We start from the raw sequence: 23053 nt of genomic DNA on the forward strand, positions 1-23053 counted from the left end.
ATCTTAATCTATTTATTAAGTTGGTTTTCAACTTCATGTTTATAGAAAACATATTTCTCTATAATTTCGCTTTTTCTCTTTTAGCAAATATACATACCATTATTTTTGCTATCATTAATGGAGGTAATAAAATATTTATTCTCCCTTGTCTATACCATTATTACAAATTCTACGGACTTGACCGCTAAAATTTCCTTGTGTTAGCATCTTCCATTTCGTATTTATGGTACAAAATCATCCATAATTCTTTTATTCGTCTTATGGATTGTGTACACTTGATATTGTATATCCGACAATCCATTCATGATGTAGTTCCAGCATAGAAAGTCAGAATGCTCTCAAGCTTTAATAATAGTATTGTTTCTAATAGTAGGAGGATCATCTGCTATTTGGTCAAATATGACTAAATAGAACAACATTGTATGTTGTTACATCGTGAAATTCTATTTCCGGAATTTTGCAAGCTTCTCGTTGTGATTCATGTCCACTGAGAATGATGATTTCGTTTAGCACTCGAATTAGAACTAATAATAATTCCAATAATAAATCGAAAATAAATTATGGTTTTTCTAGTAATAAAATTTTGTTGGAAACTAAAATTTTAAAACGAATCAGTAACAAAGTTATTACTTTCAATCGGGTTTTGTTATAAATAGTAATTAAATAACTTCTGTTAAAATCCTGATTGATTTTAAACATGGAACTAGAAATTCCATTAAACTGAAAATTAATTCTCGTTTATTTTTAATTTTGTTATCGGACAGAATCAAAATTTTAAAATAAAAATAAATAACCAATTTTACTTTCACCACAATATATGTTAAATAGATTTGTCCACTTTGAGATTTAAGCAAACCTGTTAATAAAGTAGGATAAATCCTAAAACAAATTTATTCGCTATATCAATTTTATCATGAGACAAAAGGTAGAAGATAAAATTTAATATCTTAAGATTATTATACAAAATAATAATCAGAGACGAAATTGAACCTAAGAAAATAAAATTAAATTAATTAAACATTTTAAAAATTAAATAAAATATATAGGAAGAAGAAATACTCTTTTGTTGATCTATCGATCGAAAAACGAGTTGAGTCCTGTCACTAAATGATCAACAAACAATAGCACAAGCAATCGAGTTCACGAACTATTTCTTGTCTTTGCCTATCATTGAAAAACTTAAGAAAGAGAACTTTTTTTTCATGATTTTAGGAATTCTTGAATTATGAGATGTGTTTAACATAGCATGTTAGCTCAATATATATAGTGAATGTCAAGAGAGATTTACTCAAAATTGATATCTTTTAATAATAAAATTTAAACATATAATAATATCTTTTTAATTTAAAATATTTAATATATATATATATATATATATATATCTTTCACTATTTAAATTTAAATATATATTATTTTAATTTGAGATACCCAAAAAATATAATTATCTTTTAATATTCAAAATTAAATATATATTAAATATCTTTTAATTTAAGATATCCAAAAGAACAATTATCCTACTAATATTCAAATTAAAGAGATAATATATTTTAATTTATAATATTAAAAAAGAATATAAATTTAATTTAAATATTAAATTTATAAATGAAATTCACTCTTTTTTCTAATACTCTATTCTCTGTTAGGCTTTGATTTAACTCCATATAAAATTTCGTTAATTAAGTTCTTATTCAACGAAAAAAATTAATGAGTCATACCTTTAAACTTTCACAAAGATGATAGTCGATCACAGTTGAATCTTACTTTCAGATGAGACGATGTGAACTTAGGGGCTGTTTTTTTTTTTTTTTTGCTTTGAATGGAACCATTCAGTGCTGAATGCTGAACCGTTCAACATTCAGACTGTTTGTTTCTCACCTTTGAATGATTCAGTGCTGACTGATTTTGCAAAACAGTGCTGAATGATTCAGCACAGAAGTACATTCTGAATGATTCAGAACCATTATCAAACAACATGTCACATTCAGAGCTAATTCATACAGAGCCTCTGAATCATTCAACGTTTGAATCATTCAACGCTTAATCATTCTGAAGTAAACAAATAGCCCCTTACTTAAGATTAGGTCCGCACATTTTTAAGCGCCCACTTTCGCCCATTTTTTTATAAATGAATCTTTTATTTGCTAAAATATCATTGAATTTGAAAATGATAATCTTTTACGTTAAGAGGTAAATTTTAAATTTTTTAAAAGAGATGGATCACGAATTTATAAATTGTTAAGAGATAAAAATATATTATGAATAAAAAAATATAAAATATCTAAAATATGTAATAATTTACAAACTATGTGTTTGTCAATTTCATCATTAATATTTTTTTATTAGTTTTATTTTGATCACTTTTTATTAAATTATTAACTGACGACGTAGTTTTTAAATGACTATAGTTATACACTTTAATCCTAATTTTAAATAATTTTAAAAATTTAACCTTCTGTATTTATAAATTTTATTAATTTAATTACAAACACATACCCACACATCTTCCATTCATCAATAATATATCAACCCCAATCCCACAGCCTCCCCTAATCTACTTTCCTAAATTAATTTTATTGTAAGGGCGGATGGGTTTTTGATGAACAATAAACTAATAAATATATTATCTTATGTTAGTGGCAAAAAGTAGTGGAAATGATAAAATAAAAAAATAGAGAAATACAGTTCTTTAAAAATTATTTAGTAATATAAAGACTTAATGAGAGTAATTTTAATGAATTTTTTGTTAGTTATTATTTTGATTGATATAATTTATTTTTCTTCTAATTTGGTCATTGTGGTTCAAACAAAAATTGTACCAAAATCAGAACCGTTGGGAACTACCACTGACAATTCTACATCTAAAAAGAATGAAGTGAAATATTTAAATTTACTAATCAATATCAAAATATTCAAAATTAAACAAACGATCTCAAACTTTTTGAATTTTTTTATTTTGGTCCTTATAATTTTAATTTTCCTTTATAGTTTTGTCATATACTCATAGTTCAAACACCAATATGAATATATGATTTAATTTCATTATACTCACTGTTTCTCCTAAATGGGCCAGTTTTTTAAAATCTGTAAAAAAAAGGATCAATGTTTCCTTATTTTTTTGGTAAACTACATGTTTAGTAACTAAACTATCACTTTTGTTTTGTTTTAGTATCTAAACTTTCAAATTTCTCAAAACCATACATAAAATTTTCTTTTTGTTTCATTTTAGCACCCCACCGCTAAAAATTTAGGTACTAAAATGAAACAAAAAGTAAACTTTAGGTATAATTTTGAACAAATTGAAAGTTTATGTACTAAAACGGAACAAAAGTGATACTTTAGGGAGAAAAAATGTAGTTTACCCAATTTTTATACAAATTTCCCTCATCTGGCCTATACCAACGGTTCAGTCAATTTTAGGATGCTTTGGAAAACAAAGCTTCAAATTAACCGTGGGTTTCATTGGGACATGGGCCTATGAGAAATAAGAAAATAAGAAGAAGAAAAAAAGGTGCAAATGGAACATGGATTTTGCTTTAATTAGTTCAAGATTGTGGAGTTTTCAAGAAAAAAAATTGAAAATACCGTAATTTATATTGTTCTAAAGACCAAATTTAGAGAATTAGAATTATGATCAAATTAATAGAATATATAAATATCAATGATTAAATATCTAATCATACCAATTGAATAACGATAATGCCATCATTTATATCTCAATAAGAGTAGAATAAATAAAAAATGTTAGTGCCAAAGTTGAAAATATTTATAGTTCAATCATCAAAATAGAAACACACTAATAGCTAAGTGACTAATAATGCAGTTTACCGTAATATATATATAATTTTATAGATAATTATTTGGCTTGTATATTATAAAAAAAATAAACCCTTCAACTGCTTTAGCTTGTTTAAATAAGCCCTTAAAGTTTTTCATTTTACCAAAACAAACCTCTGCTCCTTAATGCATAGTCAAAGAAGCTATAATGATTTTATTTCAAGGGCCTTTTTTAGTTACTCTAAGGAGATTACAAGGGGTAGTATCTAGTCTAAAGATTTTCAATCATATGATAATTAATGTTCAAATACCATGCAGTCGTTGGTGTTCGAATCCAAACCTTTAGGGATAACAATTATTCATTTAACCATTAAGATCATTTGATTTGTGCTTCAAAGACTTATTTAAATAAGCAATAATGAGCACAAACCAAGTGGCCTGAGAAAGAAATTGTGTTATTCCTTGAGGACCCGGGTTCGAACATCATAGATGTCAAGGGTATGAGCGTTCAATGTCAAAAGATTAAAAGTTTTTTTTAATAGATATTGTTTTGTATTTACTACATATTAATAAAAAAACTAAAATGATTTTATTTGTTTGTCAAAAAAATATTTTATTTGTTTGTCAAAAAAATATTTTATTTTTACGCCTATTATTGAGTTATGAAAATGATTTCTCATTACCGAAATTTAAAATTTGAACAATAGGAGCTTCCTCATGGAAGATAAGTAATATTATGGGATTAAATTAAATTGAAGTTGAGTTAAAATTTTAATATTTAAAATGATATGATTTAAATAAAAACGATATTAAATTATTTTAATTTTGAAAACTATATTCATATTTTAGTGGTTAATTACCTAAATAAGGGTCTAATATATGTAGAAGTTGTTCATATGAAGGCATAACCTCCTTTAAAAATGTCAAATAATGAACTCTTCAACGGGAGAGGAAGCGAAAGAAAATGTATCCAAAGACTTGCGTTTTTGAAAAAGAATAGAGTAAATCGGGAAGTTCTACCGTGTAACAGCCTTAATATACAGTTAAGGAAAGACTCTACCGATTTTGTTATTATTTTTTTAACAAAACCGATAAAAAAGTACCTAAAATATTATTATTTCTGCATAAAATATCAATGTTTTTAAATATTTCCGGTAAAATGCCTAATAATAACAAAATCGATAGAAAAAATAACAAAATTGGTAGTATTTTACCGGATATGTTAACAAAACTAGTAAATCGCCTAATAATAACAAAACCGGTAGAAATAATAATGTTTCTGGTAATTTTTTTACCAGTTTTATTAAAAAAAAATAATAACAAAACCAGTAACGTATTTCTTTAGCCGTATATTAAGTCTGCCCTACGTGAGACTTTCCCGGGTAAACCACACTGAATACTATTAAACTTTATGGTTTGCAACGATTCCACCATTGAGTAGTCAATTATTACAATAATAACATTGGATTTTGATTTTAAATTAAATCGTACAAATAATTTTGGTACGATTGTTTTGATATCTAAAAAACCTAAAATGATATTACTTTGTCGTAGGAAAATTGAGGATAGACATTCATTCTCAAGATTCTTCATTTGAAGTTGTCCAAATGCATTTTGATATTTTCCCTCGATTAAGTAACTACAGTGATAAAATGAAGTGTTATTCTTCCTAAATGTTTCGAGTTTAAGGAATTGTATCTGTAGAGTATGTGCGGTCATTGTCAAATGACTAGGAAAATTATAAACAAATATTATCTTGTAATGGCCAAAAACTAATAAAAAATGATAATTCCCCTCAATTTTTCTTTAATAAAATGACATCATTTTGGACATCAAAGTAACTACACAAAAGGAACATCATGTTGGTTCAACATCCATATTAACAACCATCGTTCAAGTCATCTTGTCGTTATCGAATTAACAATCCAATGATATAATTGAAGTTAAAATTAAAATTTAGTATAATTATTAAAATAATTGGAAGTTTAGTGATAAATTGATGCAAATTCTAACGTTTAATAGTATTTAATGTAGTTTACCCAAAAGAAAAACATAATTGGCTAATAATTTTTTTTTAATTTAGAAAAAAAGACGATCAAAATGCTTGCGGAGGAGAGAAAATATAATGCCTTAATTTGTGTAGGGCCCTTATATATAGCCCTCGCATCTTCTTCTATATTTTCAACACTCTCATCATTTTTCTCCTCTACTTTCTCTCAAACCAAACACATCTTTCCAGAAGAAAAGAAAAAAGCTCAAGAGAATAAGCAAATGGCCGATCAGCTCACTGACGATCAGATCTCTGAATTCAAGGAGGCCTTTAGCCTATTTGACAAGGATGGAGATGGTCCTTCCTCTCATTCTCTCTTTTATTTTCTTCTGAAATTTTTGTTCTAAATATTAATGTTTTAATATTTTTCTTCATTCGATTCAGCTCGAATTCGTAGATCTAAGTGTCGTTTCCGATTCTGCTGCTTATTTTTTGCATTATTTATTAATTTTGCGATCGTTTTCTTTTGTAATTTTAGTGATGTGACGGATATAGGGTTTTGATTTATGAATTTTTCAATAAAATTTGGTCGTCTATTGTTATTTCATTTCTTGATGTCGATCCTTGTGGCTCTTGATTTTTATGTTTTTTTTTCATTTTCATTATGTTGACCTTTCTCGGTCTTCCGATTGAATTCATTGCCCAACTTGTTAGTGTTAGATATTATCGATGCAAACATAATCAGGATAGATTTTCTTTTTATGCGATGAGTTGTTGCTTAATTTATGCTTGAGATTTGCTGATTTGATTTTTTTTGTTATTTAATCTTGATTAAATATTTCATTTCATTTGTTTAAGTTTTCAATCTGATTAATGAAGCTTCCTTTGATTTTAGATGCGTTCCCCTTTGTTTGATCCTGCATTTTTCAACGTGTAATGATATATTGGATCATTATTTGTTTACTTTCTTGTTGCTGGTAAAGCATTGACTCGTTGTTTCATCTTTAAAGTTAGCTTGTATGGTTATACCAAGTATGCTTGATAGTTATGATTCTAGGATATCAACGTGAATGGGCTCTGGCATGTCATGAGAATTCAAGACCTTGTATGGATGATTCAATCAGTTAATTTTGTGATATGTAACCCCAAACAATAAATTAATTTTTTTGTAATCATTTCTTTGAAGGCTTTCGAATTAGCTTATGACTTGTAACATGCACTGTGTGTATATATATATTCTGCAACTGCATGTTCTGCATTTATTAGCTGATCCATGAGCAAACTTGTTAATGTATTAGATTGTTGTAGCACAAGTTAGACAGAATACATCTTTTCTTTATTCTTGGCACATAGGAGATATGTTTGATATCCTCCCCAGTTCTTGTTTGGTTATCTATTTGATCTGTGAAGTTTCTTGAGAGAAATTTTATGGCATTAGAAAAACTTGAATTTTGTAAACTATCTTTTTAAAATTGACTCTTGTGACTTTACTCTCTCTTTTTTAGGTATTACAATAATGCTTTGCTGATTTTTGCTGAATGTATTTAGTCATGTTGATTGTTTGATAACCAATATTGTAGTCTGATTTTGTTGTATTGATTTGTTTCAATCATTGCTGCAGGTTGCATTACGACCAAGGAGCTGGGGACTGTGATGCGGTCACTTGGGCAGAACCCCACTGAGGCGGAACTCCAAGATATGATCAATGAAGTTGATGCCGATGGAAACGGGACCATTGATTTTCCTGAATTCCTTAACCTGATGGCTAGGAAGATGAAAGATACTGACTCAGAGGAGGAGCTTAAAGAGGCATTCAGGGTGTTTGACAAGGATCAAAATGGTTTCATATCTGCTGCTGAGCTTCGTCATGTCATGACCAACCTTGGTGAGAAGCTTACTGATGAGGAAGTTGATGAGATGATCCGTGAAGCAGATGTTGATGGTGATGGACAGATCAACTACGAGGAGTTCGTCAAAGTGATGATGGCCAAGTAAATGGCCTCTCCAACTATAACCAGGATCGAAAGGGGGGAGGGTGGATGGAACAGGACAGATAAGTTTGCTAGGATTTCTATTTATAAATAGGACATCTATGTTTTTTTTTATGGTAGCTTTTGTTGGATGGTTTTGATTATTTTGTGGACCAGACCTTAGTATTCTGCTTGTTTGCTCCGTTTTTTTTTGTTAAGTAGTGATGTGTTAGCGTCAATATTTTTATGCTGTTTTTATTTGAATTCTTGGTGCCATGAACCTGAAACAATCTGGAAGATTCAATGCATTTTTTGCTTTATGGTCGACTAAGTTTTGGATGGTTTTAACTGTGAGTATTAGTTTGGCGAAATAATTTTAGTTCTCAATAAGTGTTACCAATTGACCGTACAACGCTGCCGAGTTTGTATTACGAATTCATATATTCTAGCAGACGCTGACGATAATTTCGTTTCCGTCTTTATTGGTGGGTGAGTCATCCGACAGGGATTTTTATATACATAGACTCAAAAAATAATTATATATTTTTCTCGTCTTACTAAATGTGTCTCTTTTGATTTTTAAAATTATTATATTTAAAATGTATTATTAGAAAAATAAATAAACAACAATATTTATATTTCTTTTTTTTACCTTTATATGTCATACTCTTTTTACACAAAAATAAATTAGTCAAAATTTTCAATCATCTTTTAGGAATAATTTTATTATTTATATTAATTAAATACATCTCGTAAAATTATATACATAATTAATATAGGCTGGGGTGGACGCAACATTTATGTTGCAACATTTATGTTGAGGGTGAACTTGAATTTTTAAAATATTAGGGGCCGAACATAAATTTATAAAATTCTAAGGATAAAATCAAAATTCATATAAAAAATCTAAACTATAAAATAATTTTAAATTTTCAAAAAAAAAGGATTGAACCCCTAAGTAGAAAATACACACGCTTATACTCATGCATATAAAGATGGTTCAATCTTCCTAATTTGAAAAAAAAAAAAAACAATGGGTGGAAGGATCCGCTTGGTTTTCATATTAGTGCAAGTGCATCAAATAATTTCCATACATATGATTTAAAATTAATAAAACATTTAGAAGAAAGATCCACTTATATTAGCATAGAAATAAATTGTTTTTTTTACACATTTTAATATTTTTTTGATATTAATATTTTTATAATTAAAAGAAAATCCACTTGTAATAATAGAAACTTTAATTTGATTTATACATTTTTATAAATTCAACTATTAGAATGCGATACTATTAATCATACAAAAAATTATTAAAATGTGTAAATTGACTCTAATTTTACAATAATTTTAATATATGTTTTTAAACATATTAGAGTTAGTGGTTAATATTAATTAAAATAATGGATGTATAAATTTTAATTAGATGAATTGACGTTTTTTAAGTTTGAAGACTTCTAAAAGATTTAGTTTCGGATCCTATTAGTGTTGTAAATAAGTCGAGTTGAGTTTGAGTATTATTAAACTCGACTCGATTAAAAAAGTTTAAAGTTGAGCTTAACTCAAGCTCATTAACTTAAATTGGTTATCTCGACTCAAATTCGGAAAAAGCTAGACTCAACTCGAAAGTTACTGAGTTTTTACTTGAAATTTGACTCGAGAACCAACGATTTTAAAATTGTCAAGTTCGACTTGAACTCGAAAAAAATTGAACTAAAAAAATTTCATATTTAGCTTGATTGAGGCTAAAATTAGAGTTCAATTCAAGCTTAAGCTCGAGCTCGAACATTGAGTATATGAAAATTTTATATTGTTATCTAAAAATAATATTTAAATAATAATATTATTAATAATTTAATTTTAAAATTAACTTTAATATATTTTTTATTTTTTATTTGTTTGTCAGCTATTTTTAGTTGAGTAAAAAAAATAAAAAAAATCGTTTTAACTCGTTACAAATTTAAATAGAGTTCGTTTACGGTCATAGATCCAATAGGCCATCTATTGGACGAAGGACAGTTTCATATAGCCGTCGCCGTAACCTAGTGAATAGCAGAACATCAGTTCCTTTCACTTCTAAGTGAAGATGGAGAAGACAGAGGCTCAGAACCAGCAGCAAGAAGAGGAACAAGTGGTGAATCCATGGGAAGTATCAGCCAAAGACGGCGGCAAGATCGATTACGATAAGCTCATTGACAAATTCGGTTGCCAAAGGCTGGATCAATCCTTTGTCGACCGCGTCCAGCGCCTCACTTCTCGTCCTCCTCACGTATTCCTCCGCCGTGGCGTATTCTTTGCGCATCGGGATTTCAATGGCATCTTGGATGCTTACGAGCGGGGGCAGAAGTTTTATTTGTATACCGGTCGTGGACCTTCTTCTGAAGCTTTGCATTATTTGATTCGTTTTGATGTTTACCAAGTAATTTCGTTTTACCATGTCTTAGTTAATTTGTTTATATGAATGAAAAAAGAACTGGAATTCGTACAATTAGTAACAACTTTATGAATCGACGGGTCAATAGAACTATGATTCAAATGAATAAACAAATAGGAACTGTTCTAACTTTATAGCTCTATAAGTAACAACGAAAATTCTACGAATTTAGTGCTTTTAGATTAATTTCAGTTGTTATTTCCTCTGCAATTTCTTTACTGGGGAAAGCTTTATTGGAAGCTTACTCACAGGTTCTAGTAATTACTCCTAAATGCATGGGGTTTAACCATAGTATTAAATTGCGGTCGCAATGCAGCGTAACGTCGCAATATCGACGCAATGCGATAAGAGAATCACATCACAATTGTTACGGTAAAAAAACCGTTATGTAACACCGCAACACGCTATAAATTACGCCGCAACTCCGCAACAAACTTTAAATTATCTGAAATATAAAATTACATAGATTAATTATTATAATTTAATTCTTAAAACTGGATTATAAATATATATCATTAATAATATCGTAATAGTTATGTTTAAAATTAGGTACTTAAATTTGAATTAATTAGATTATTTATTAACATTATTTTAAAATTAAATTAATTTAAATTTAAATTGAATTTTTTTCATATATAAAATTAACGTGATTAATTTTAAATTAAAATTTTATATTAACATTAAGCATCATAATTATATGTTTATTTATTATTGTATTGGAATATAATTGATAGACGATGGAGTAAACAACTTCATAATGATTTATATTTTGTTGGTACGTTATAAAACTTTTAAATTTAAATTGTGATATCTTGTTTAGATATTTATTATGCTACTTTTTATGTAGGATATTTTCTAATTCCACAATTTCAATACGGAGACAATTCCAAAAGTATAGTGATTCGTGAAACTATAAATGGAGTTAGAAATGTCATATAGAGGATATAACCCAACTTGAATGATCAAATTCTTGCAATGAACCAGATATGTATTTTATATACTTAAATTGTTTGAAAAAACTCATAAATTATCATGTTTAAACTAATAATTCGTTTATTTTTTAGTTGTTGTTATATCAAGACAAAATGGATTCTTTTAGAACACCATTAGCTCAAGATGCAATTTTGAAGACTAACCCTAGTAAACAAAAAGAACTTATCCTCTATAGTTTTGTAGATAATAAAGATATTTGTATAAATACTTTATGAATTATATCTTAATATTTATGTTTTTTGTAGCTGAATTGTGGATTAATTATGGAAATTGTGCACCACAACTTCAACGTATCGTTGTTATAGTTGAGTCAAACAACTTCATTTTCAAATTGTGAGCGTAATTGGAGTACTTTTAGTTTGATCCATACAAAGAAGAAAAATATACTCAAGCATAAAAAACTTCAAAAATTGGTTTATGTCCATTATAATATGAGGTTGAAGCTGAGACACATGCAAAGAAAAAGTGCACAAGAATTAGAAATGGGTTTTAATCCGATTAATCTTGAAAATATTTTTGAAGAAGATGACTTACTAAATGCATGGATTTAAGAAAGAGAGAATGCTACACTTGATAGTGAACACAATTTCTCATGGTTGCCTGAGGAGTTACTTAATGAAACTGATAAAGAAATTCAAGGTGAATATATGAACAGTTCACCTACTCCATCTAATGAGAAAAATTTCAACTATCGACGTCAAGTTATGATGATGATGATAACGATAGTGATGGTGGTTGTGATGATCATGATGGTGATAATGAAGGTATGCATCAACCAGAATATGGAAACATTTATTTTACTGCTTTTCATGGAGATCAAGGTACATCCAGATATCCTTACGATGATAATTCAGGTTTGTATAGAACAAATGTGTCACAAAATAGAAGAGATGATGATGATAGAACTCATGGGAGAATGAGAGAACACTTTTATGCTTCATTTTCAGGTTCATCATCATATAGTTCAGCTACAAATGATAATGAAATTAATGAATCATCTCATGGTTCTCATTCTTAACAACCAAATTCATGTTATCCACCTTACCTTGAACAAAATCCAAGTTATGGATTTTTTTTGTTATCATTTATCATACAACATGCTTCCTACCAATGATGCATATTATGATTCACATAATGTGATGTCTTTTTCACATGGAATAGGAAGGAATCAAAACCAAGACAATGACGAAGATGAAAATGTTTTAGATCCGTCACGCCAATTTTAGTGGTGAACTGTAAGATATAGAATTTTTATATTTATAGTTATGTATTTTTCTTTATTTCTAAGTTATTTAAAATGAACATTTTTTATGTTACAATATAAAAAAATTGATTTGATTTTAGTGATATTGTTTATATGTTATTCATTAATATTATAATTGTTATTACCCATTATCCAATATGATAACACTTCTATGGTTTATATTTGTTTTTAATAAATTTTTATCTATAAAATTAATTTTTTATTTTCAAAATAAAATATTAAAAGAGTATATTAAAAGATAACTGTAAAATGTATAAATATACTATTTTAGACGTATTGTGATTTTTTAGGAAGAGATCACGCCCACGATAGCCGCAACACGTTACGTAACGTCCACAACATCCACAACCGCAATTTGATACTATGGGTTTAACTGTTTTTGTGGTCTTGGAGAAACTTAGAAGAAAATAGATGTTGTTTAGTGTTGGTAGTATACCTATTTCTACAAATTTTGGTCAATGCTTGATCTTTCTTGCATATACCTTCAATATGCCTTCAAAGTCCCTCTCGTTATAGAACTATGTCAACTCATTGATGATAAGAAGTGCATGTGGAAAAATCTTTTTGTGGAGAAGAGAAAAAGACTCGCTCGGGAGAATGCTAAAGATATCATTAATACTTGTGGGTTTGACATATCAAAGACATTCATATTCTCAAACTTTGATTATGTTAAAGGGTAAGGAAACACCAGACGATTTGTTAAGCATTTCTCTTGAACATTTTCTTTGATTAACTGTTGGGGCTATTTATAATTTTGTTAATGCTTTGATTTGTAGTGCTTTCTATAAAAACATGGTCAAGGTTGCCAAGTGTGTCACATACAACAAGGTGTTATTTGTATTATTTGTGAGTGGAAGAGCCTTTGACGTTATTGTTTGAGTAACTATATTCCTTTATGTTGATATTTAGGTTGTTGGCATATTTGGATTCACTGGTGATATTTTGGTTGGTTCTGAAGAATGAAATCTTAATGTTTTTCTCGGATTTTTATTCATGGAAGAGGCGGGAGAAAGAAGTGAATCATTCATTTATATCATTGATCCCTAAGAAATTGAATCCGGAGAGTTTGGAAGATTATTGACCTATTAGTCTGGTTGGTGGTCTTTACAAAATTTTGTCGAAGGTTCTTTCAAGAAGATTGATGACTTGTATTGATTCTCTTATAGGTATTGCTCAATTTGCATTTGTACCAGAGAGGCTGATTTTTTACTGCTCCTTTATAGCAAATGAGGGGATTGATTTCTGGAGGAAAAAAGGGTTGAAAGGTGTTGCTTTTAAAGTGGATTTCAAAAGAGCTTACGATTCAATAGACTAATCGATCTTGTTGAAGGCTATGGAGTATATGGGGTTTAAGTAGCGGTGGCATTCTTGGATTTTAAAATGTTTATCTTCAACTTCCATTTTCATATTAGTTAACGGCTCTCCGACTGAAAAATTTAAGATTTCGAGGGTTTACACTAAGGTTGTTCGTTATCACCGCTATTGTTTAATTTAGTGGGTGAGATGTTAAGTTTGTTGTTGTCTAAGGCGGTTAAAATAGGTATTTTTAGTGGGTTTCAGATCGGCAGCCCTAATAAGGTTTTGTCTCATTTGCAGTTTGTCAATGACCTGTTAATTTTTTGTGGTGCTTCGGAAGGACAACTGAATATTGGGAAGAGAGTATTGGCTATTTTTGAATTTTGTTCGGGGCTTCAACTAAATTTGTCTAAGAGCAGAATTTTCGGTATTAATGTTGATGAAACCTGCATCAAAGAGTGGGTGGCTTCGATTGGATGTTCGGATGGAGTCTTACTAATGGAGTATATTGGACTTCCCCTTGGTTTGACTAAGAATTCGATTACTTTATGGGAACCAATAATCCAGAGATGTTACCAGAAATTGGTGGGTTGGAAAACAAATATTCTTTCTCTTGTAGGGAATGTTGTGTTGGTGAAGTCGGTTTTAAGCACTTTGCCAATTTATTTTATGTCAATGTTTAGAATATCGAATAAGGTTATGAGGAAACTGAATTCTATTCGGGCAAACTTCTTATGGGGAGATCATCTCAGAAAAATAGTATCCATTGGGTGAAATGGATGATTGTGTGTAGATCTAAAGTTTAAGGGGTTTGGTTCTCATTGATTTAAACCTTATGAATAGGGCTCTTTTGGGGAAGTGGGCATGGAAGTTTGCTACAGAAAAGGAGTCTTGGTAGAAGAATTTGGTGTGTTGCAGGTATAATTTGGATAATAGATCAATTTTTATGGATAATGTAATACCCTATAAGTCATCTTGGATTTAGAGGGGAGTTGTTAATAACTGCTGAGCGAATGATGCTTTTGGTCATTGTTTTCAGAATCATTTTCAATTACGAGTCGGAAAGGGGAATGATTTTTTTTTGATTTGAAAGGTGGATTTGCAATGTCCCTCTTAGGTTGAAGTTTACTAGGATGTTTTCTCTTTCTGTTAATAAAGAATGAAAAATCTCCGAGTTTGGTTTTTTAAATACAGGGGGATGGTGCTAGAATATTCAGTTGCGAAGGAATTTACTGGACTGGGAATTCGAGCAATGGACTGAGTTTTTTTCGTTATTAAGTAATGCTAGTATTCAGAATGATGCGAATGATCAATGTGTGTGGATGGGGAATGGGGAGGGCGTTTATTAGGTCAAATCATGCGTCAAATTACTGTCATGAGAGTCTGTTGTGGATCTGATTTGGTCGAGGTTGGTTTGGATCGGTTATGCTACCCCAGGAGTGGAGGCATTTATATGACAGGTTTTGCATCAGAAATTGGCTATTAAATATGAACTTATCAAGCGTGGTGTAAGTGGGATAGGTAATATTTTATGCACACTTTGTGGTTTTGCATCAAGAGACGGTTTCTCATCTGTTTTTTTCTTGTTCTATTGCATGGGGCTTATTGGTGAGTTTCTTAAGGTTGTGGAAACTATCCCCAGTCCTTCCAGAGAATCCTAATGCTTTCTTATCTTCTTGGGGAAGCCTAGTTCCTAAATCTATTATTTGGAATTTTATTTCGGGAGTTGTCTTGTGGTCAGTATGAAAGTGTTGAAGCTAATTGGTTTTCGAGATTGGAAGTCTTGATCTTAAACATTTGTTATTTATTTCTATATATAGACTGACTGCATTGGTGAAATTTCCTAATTTTCCAGTTCTCTTACATTGCCTTGTTGGTGACATGAAGTTGGCTGATTCAAGTAATATATCCATGAAGGTAAACTCCTCTTCAGTCTCATGGAGTCCCCCACCCCTGGGTTTCTTCAAAATTAATATGGATGGGACAGCGAGAAGTGATTAGAAAAGTAGTGGAATTGGTGGAATTCTTAGAAATGAAGAGAGCAAGTTGTTGGGTTCCTTCTCGGCATCTACTGGTCTAGGTCTGCCTATTTTAGCTGAGTTGAAGGTCATTCAAGCTGGTTTAGCTATGTTTGTGGAGTCAGAGTGGTGTGGAAAGGGTCGGTTAATTATAGAGACTGATTCTGCAATTGCAGTAAAGTGAATTAAGACTCCGGAAGTGTGCCCTGCCGTGTTTTCATAGCTAGTTAAGGAAATTGTCAGTGTTGTATTGGAGAAGTGTTATTATTAGGTTTGTAAAAAGGGTTGTGAATTGGGAGGTTGATAGTTTGGCTAAGTCGGGTATAAGGTTTTTTTTTTTTTTTTGTAACATTTTGTTTGGAATTGAGGTTAAGTTGGTGGGTGATGTTTGTAATATCCTCTTGTTGTATGAGGTGTAATTTCTTTTTGGCAATAAAATTTGTGACACTCTTTTCCTCCTTCCAATGTTCATTGAGGTACTTATGTGCCGCGACAGTTATGAAGGGGTTTTAACGATACCTCATTTCTTATAAAAAAAATCATCAATTATTGCAATTTCAAATAATTTCTTTAAATCCGAGGACCAGAGAAAAGTTGTGTGTGATCATTAATGAAGTGGCAACACTTTTCTCCTGTAGTTACATAAATATAAATAAAAGAAGGTAATCATTTGCATTAAGACCTTTTACATGAGTTGAAAAGTGAAATGTCTATTGCCAAGAGAAATGGAGCACTTTAAACACATGCAGATTACAAAACATTTTGAATTTGAGTGCTATGTTTTAGAAGCTTTAAAGTGGTTCATTGGTTTATGGGCCTCTCTAGACCTTCAAGGTTGGTACACCCTTATCTGGTCTGCTTTCTTTTCTTTTTCCTTTGTTTCCAAAATCTGCCATGCTCCCTAATTCTTATATTGATACACTTTTGTTTAAATGGTCTGTCTTTAAGTGCAATTGCGTTGGTTTTCTAATACCAACTGGTGATATGCGTTCCAATTTTGTGCATGGTACATGCAGGTCTCCAGGAAACGCTGTACATCCCGGGGCTTCTTCTCCATTGGCTGATTCCATGAAAGCAGAATCTAGTGGGGAAAGCACATCCATTGGACAACAACAGTTTGCCATTCCTGGTGGACAGGCAAACTTGCCCTTTCCACGGTTCCCACACTGCATTTTGGATCCTATTCAATTACCTGGTGCCATTGGAAAGTCAGGAGAAGGGTCAGGGAGTAATCAAAATATTTCAGATTCCCAGTTGGAGGCTCAGAAGAAGATTATCCAACAGCAGATTGAGGTATTATTTTTGTAATATACTAGTACTATTCTTGCTTTCTCCATATAATTGTGTGTTTAACCATATTAGAAAACATTCTCTTATTTCTTGTGCCCTACCAACGAATATGCACGTACTTTTCTAGCTTGGGACTTCGGTAAACTATGTATGTCCGTAAAATTTTGGGATCAAGGTGAGAGACTTGGAGTGCTTGGCGTACATGGAATGCAGCACAACATGACATTTTGATAAATCCATGACTAGTTTGTGAATAACCACCAACTAGTTGGTAGTAGGATTGAGAGGTTCCATTTTTTCAGTTGTTTCTTTCTGTTGCATTGAGTGTCTTCTTTCCTAGTCAAAATACTTTAACATTTAACACTAAAAACTATAAATCGACTTGCACTGTTCGAATTTATTGCTTGTTGTTCAACATTTTTTTTCTTCTTGGATAGGTTCTGCAACATCAGCTCCAAATACTACAGACGCAAAAGCCAAAAAATGAGGAAAGCTCGGACGTCGGTCTCGTAGCTTCATCAGGTTGTAAAGGAAAGGCCGTTGCATCTTCTTCTTCCCAAGAGTGATGAGGGTACATAGTTCTTGCAGTAGTGATCATAACCCGACATAGAGATCTTATTGCATGCTTCGGAAGTTTACTCTTAACTTAAGCGCCAAGTTTTAGAAGCTTTGTCTATATGTGTGCGTGAGATTAGTCAAATTTTGAAATCGGACACAAATATTACCTTGTAATCATATTAGAACGATAAAAAATTTGATAACGTGTGAAAAATAGTGGAGTTTAATTGGTGTAAAAATACAGCCGATCGTTCCACCACTCCAATAGTAAGTGGCATTAGCATCTTCTTTGTCTATAGATTTTGATCTCTGCCTATCTCGATTAATAAAATAAAATTGAAAAATATTATTCCATTCCCAACAATTTCGAGGGTCTGAGTTCATAAGAATAAATTATTAGTAGAGTTTACTCTCTGCCCTTTTCAATTAACGTAGCAAGGTTGGCAAATAAAGTATAGAAAAGGTTAATTAAAAGAAAGAGAAGCTTTAATAAACGGTGGGAGGTAATATATGATTTTAAAAAAAATAATTAAAATGAGAATTGTACCTACAATTTTGTATTTTCGCCTTTATGTTTTTTTTTATGAAGCCCCCATGTCTGTACTAGGAACAAAAATAAAATAAAAATTTAAAATAATGTGTAAAAATATTAAAAAAATATACATATTTTATTTAAAATAAGTACTGCGTGTCAAACGTGAAAAAAAACCAAGTTGGATGGACGGTAATAGGCTTGCTTATTGATCTTCTCTTTAATGAATTATATGTTTAAAAAGTTATATTTAAATACTTGAAAACAATTTATGTATAAACAATGCGAGGTTTGAAAAACTTACTATCAATTTTTTTTTATTTATTTTGAATTGTCTAATACATGTCTTGAATTTGATTAAACCTATGTTAATGTGATAGAACCAATTGTTTCCTTTTGAAATATTCGAGATCTTAGCATTTAAACTTCACTTTCCAGATTTCACCTACTCTCTTTTTGCATACAGAAGTGGTCCCAACTGAAATGAATATGTTCCATTTTCGTGCAATCGATGCATGCATTCATTTCTGCCAAAAAAAACATTAAAGAGAAGGCCCATAAATAAGTGGAGAAGGCGTATAGCAGAGTTTGGGTTGAAAGCCAAGAATGACTTGCCGGCTTGGCTCCCTCCAAAAGCAGGTAGTCTTCTTGGCTTTCTTCGCAGCTTCTTCTTTTTGAATGCATCAAATTCTCTTTTCATTGATTTTTGAAGGCAATTACTGTGAACTGACTGCAAAAGGAGGCTTTGGTTTGCTGCTGCTTCTCCTCTGATAAGATCATGGATGGATAAAGTGGGTATTGGAAACGGTCTCTTTTTTTTAAAAAATTTTAAATTTATTTATTTATTATTGATAATTTAAGGTAAACTACAGAAATTGTTACTTTCGTTTGAGTTTTATAAATTTTCCCCACTGAATTCAAAAAACATAAGATTTGGTCACTTTCGTTTCGTTTTAATTAAGATGTGTTCACTGAAGGTTAACGACCGTTAAACCTTTAACGGTTTGCTAACATGACACGGTAAATATATAAAATTAAAATTACAACATTTCCACGTAGATAATACGTGGATTAAGTTTTGGTCACTTACATTATCGTTTTATTAAGTTTTGGTCACTTAAGTTATCGTTTTATTAAGTTTTGGTCATTTGGACGTTGAATATCGTTAGTTTGATGACATGACCCATTAGTAAAATAGTTTTATTTTTATTTTAATCCCTAAACCTTAGACAAAATATTAATTATGAGTCTTTTTGTAAATTCAAATTAGTTTAGGAACAATATTTCAATTTACGTATTTTTTAATATTTTTTTCTCCCCAAACCCCAATATTACTCATCTTCTCTCCGCTTCTTCTTCAAAACATCTCTGCTCCATTGCAATAGTCTTCTTGTTTCTAATTATTAGTTGTAATTATTTGAAGTCAAGGTGGGTTCTCAAATGTAAGAAAAGGTACAAAAAGAAGTAATAAAGATTGTGAAAAAAATATAGAGAATTCACCATTAAAACTCTGAAAATATTCACCACCACGACAATGTCACTGCCTCGAGCCAAGAAAATTAGGGACATTTCAGTGGTGGCGTTATTGACGACATAGTACCAGGTTTCCATCTCTGACGCGTTGTTGACCAACAAAATCCCTGTGATATGAAAGATCATCGAGAACGTTTTGTCGCATCCGAACGTGATCGACCTCCACGATGTTAACGAAGACCAAACATGCGTCTCTTAGTATTGGAGCATTGTTCCAGCGGTGAGTTGTTCGATCAGGTCATCACGGAAATGAGGTACTCAAAGGTCGATGCAGTGGTAGTGGTACGACAAATTGAGCAGGTCACAGGGGTTAACGGTGATCCATATGGATCTAGAATCGGAAAATTTCTTGTTCTTGAGCAAAAACAAAGATTCGACGTTGATGGTAATGGATTTTTGATTTAGTTCAGAGTGATATACGATTATTGGGTTATTTGGATCCATATTTGTCTTATTGTTTCTTATTGCATTTGGCATTCTACAATCTCAATCTTTGAAAATTGAATTTTAGTTTATATAAATGAGATTACCCAACTTCATTTTATCTCTACATAACCCTCTCATTTTTCTTTGAACTTGTGGTGTTATTATTTCTTATCGGAAGTTGGAAATCTTTCATTTTTCTTGAAATGCAACATGAGTCCTTGAAAGAAGGCAAATGGAATAATGAAGCAATGGAATAATGAAGCAATGGAACAGAGATGTTTGAAGAAGAAGCGAGAGAAAATAAGAAATATTGGGGGTTGGGAAGAAAAATATTAAAAATGGGTAAATTGAAATGTTTTCCCTAAATTAATTTGAATTTCAAAAAGACCCATAATCATTATTTTGTCTATTAAAATAAAAATTAAACTACTTTAATAACGGGCCATGCCATCAAACTAATGATATTCAACGTCCAAGTGACCAAAAATTAATAAAACGATAACGTAAGTGACCAAAACTTAATAAAACGATAACGTAAGTGACCAAAACTTAATAAAATAATAACGTAAGTGACCAAAACTTTTTTTTTGAAAGAAAAGTGACCAAAACTTAATCCACGTATTATCTACATGGAAATGATGTAATTTTAATTTTATATATTTTACAATACCATGTCAGCAAACTGTTAAAGGTTTAACGATGATTAACCTTCAGTGACCACATCTTAACTAAAACAAAAAAGAAAGTGACCGATTCTTATGCTTTTTGAATTCAGTAAGGAAAAGTTTCAAACGAAAATGACCATTTCTATAGTTTACCCAAGTTTAATTTTAGGGTAAACTACTTGAATGACCACTTAACTATGGGGTTATTGTCAATATAACCACCATATTCAAATTTGAGTCAATATGACCACTTTACTATTTAATTGGTTTCAAAGCCGCCTGTTTTTAACATTTAACAAAACTGCTTACGTGTCAGGTAACAAAATTGGTAATTACATATTTGATCCATAGTACTTGTACATTCAATCAATTAGGTCCTAATTTTAATTTTATTTAATAAATTAAACATCTGATCAAGAGGTGACATATGTCGAACAAAGAAATAAAATCATTCAAATGAGGATTCGAACATAGACCAATTATAAAATATAAGACCACCTAAATCAGTTAAACAAATATAATATTTTTATAATTAAATATATTATATGTGTTATAAATTGTATTTAATACAAGATTCAAAATTTAAAATAAATTTATTATTTTCCATTTTGAAAATAAATTCAATATTGTTTTCATATTAAATTTATTATTTTATATTTCTAAATTAAATTCAGCATTTTTTTCATATTTATATTTGTAACACCCTCGACCCATATACGTATAATAATATGAGTAGAAGATGTCACATTAATTATTTAAAACATTTGCTAAAATTATAATGGGTGAAAAATATTTAATCATGTAAGATCAAAACATAATTTAAATATAAAACACCCATTCATACTAATGATACTATATAGTACTAATCATAGTAAAGCAGTTTCAACTTAACTAATACAAACCAATTCTAAATAGTTTAACAGAGCAACTAGGACATTTATAAGCACATGCCACTAAGCTAGTCAAAATCACATCGAAGGATGTCTTACTGATACTGTAATATACTCCTCGATGCTTGGGGTTGCTCAATACTCCTTACTTCTATTATTTCTTGTTACCTACGCGTGAAAATCATCACACACTAAGTATATACTTAGTGAGGCAATAAAAATAATAAATGGTGCAATACATCACATGCATATAATTAAATGCCATTATATAATGCAATATGATGACTTTACCTGTATATTCATCATGCTATCATAATAAACACGATGTTAATACCATTATAAAATAAATATTCCAATAAACCATAGCCCAAATGTAAACCTATGGAGACCCTGGGTATTCGAGTCAAAAACCTGCACCGTAGTGATGTGACACATAAGGTCGTGCCCACCACCTGCACTAAGTGCCCTTATATACTATAGTGTTGAATCAAATATGACACATAAGATCGTGCTCACCACCTGCACTAAGTGTCCTTACACACTATAGTGATGAATCAAACCTGCAGCTGCTGGACTCTATGGCATGCCAACTATACTCTGTCATTCAATGACTTATTTAGGCTTATAGTCTATTTTATTCCATCCATGGAAAATGTTTATCAATATAATTTAACATTGGGCAGTTCATACCAAAAATAAAATTCACATAAATATTTCAACAAGTGTTCAATGCATTTAAATTTAACTCTTGACATATTTAAAACATGTCATATTTATGATAAATGACATAAATATCATGCTAACATAAACAAGTTAGACTCATCGCAAGTCTTCCTATTAATGTTATTATCATCCATGTATAATGCCATGCATGCATTGCACTCACCTTGACACTTTATATAAATGAAAAGATTAGCCTCACTATGCTTCGAAACTTGATCCTTTTTATACTCGATTAGCTTCGTTCACGAAGTCAATCACGATCTGTACCAAGACACAATTACATACTAACATAATATGTTAGTATTGTACTAACATAATTAAATTCCAATAATAACAATTCATAAAATATATTCGAAACTTATTCGATAATAAATTACTTCAACATTTATTGATTCTTTTAATATTGACACCAACTTTTCCAATTTATGTGAAATGGTCCTTCAACATTTCACCCCCTTAAATTTCAATACTAAAATTCCAGCATTGAAATATTTACCAACCAAGTACATTTAAAAATGTATAATTTCATTTAAACACCCCAAACTATTCAGATTTTCCATATTAATCACTAAACTTTCCAAGCTTCCAAATGATCGAATTTCACATTCTAACATCCATTTCAACTCAAAAACAATTATTTCCATGATAGTACAAAAATTATTGAATAATTACACAATAACCCCATAGCTTTTCATATAAC

General features: G+C 30.4%; 1 protein-coding gene and 1 long non-coding RNA gene across 3 annotated transcripts; both read left to right on the forward strand.

Annotated features, from left to right (window-relative positions):
- The first annotated feature begins 5943 nt into the window (after positions 1–5943).
- Positions 5944–7923, forward strand: LOC120168128 (calmodulin-7). 2 transcript variants are annotated; one of them, XM_039176964.1, is made up of 2 exons: positions 5944–6145; positions 7380–7923. In XM_039176964.1, the coding sequence occupies exons 1-2, from the start codon at positions 6046–6048 to the stop codon at positions 7757–7759; spliced, it is 480 nt and encodes a 159-aa protein (XP_039032895.1). In that variant the 5' UTR covers positions 5944–6045; the 3' UTR covers positions 7760–7923. The 2 variants fall into 2 exon arrangements, with proteins under 2 accessions (XP_039032895.1, XP_039032894.1); XM_039176963.1 differs by having other exon boundaries at positions 5946–6121; positions 7386–7923.
- Positions 7924–13023: 5100 nt separating this feature from the next.
- Positions 13024–13361, forward strand: LOC120168130. Its single transcript, XR_005520100.1, has 3 exons — positions 13024–13098; positions 13199–13250; positions 13332–13361. It is a non-coding gene; the product is annotated as an uncharacterized LOC120168130 (long non-coding RNA).
- Positions 13362–23053: the final 9692 nt, after the last annotated feature.

Source organism: Hibiscus syriacus, unplaced genomic scaffold, assembly GCF_006381635.1.
Source record: "Hibiscus syriacus cultivar Baekdansim isolate YM2019G1 unplaced genomic scaffold, ASM638163v2 tig00111708_pilon, whole genome shotgun sequence".
In the NCBI taxonomy this organism is placed as follows: Eukaryota; Viridiplantae; Streptophyta; class Magnoliopsida; order Malvales; family Malvaceae; genus Hibiscus; species Hibiscus syriacus.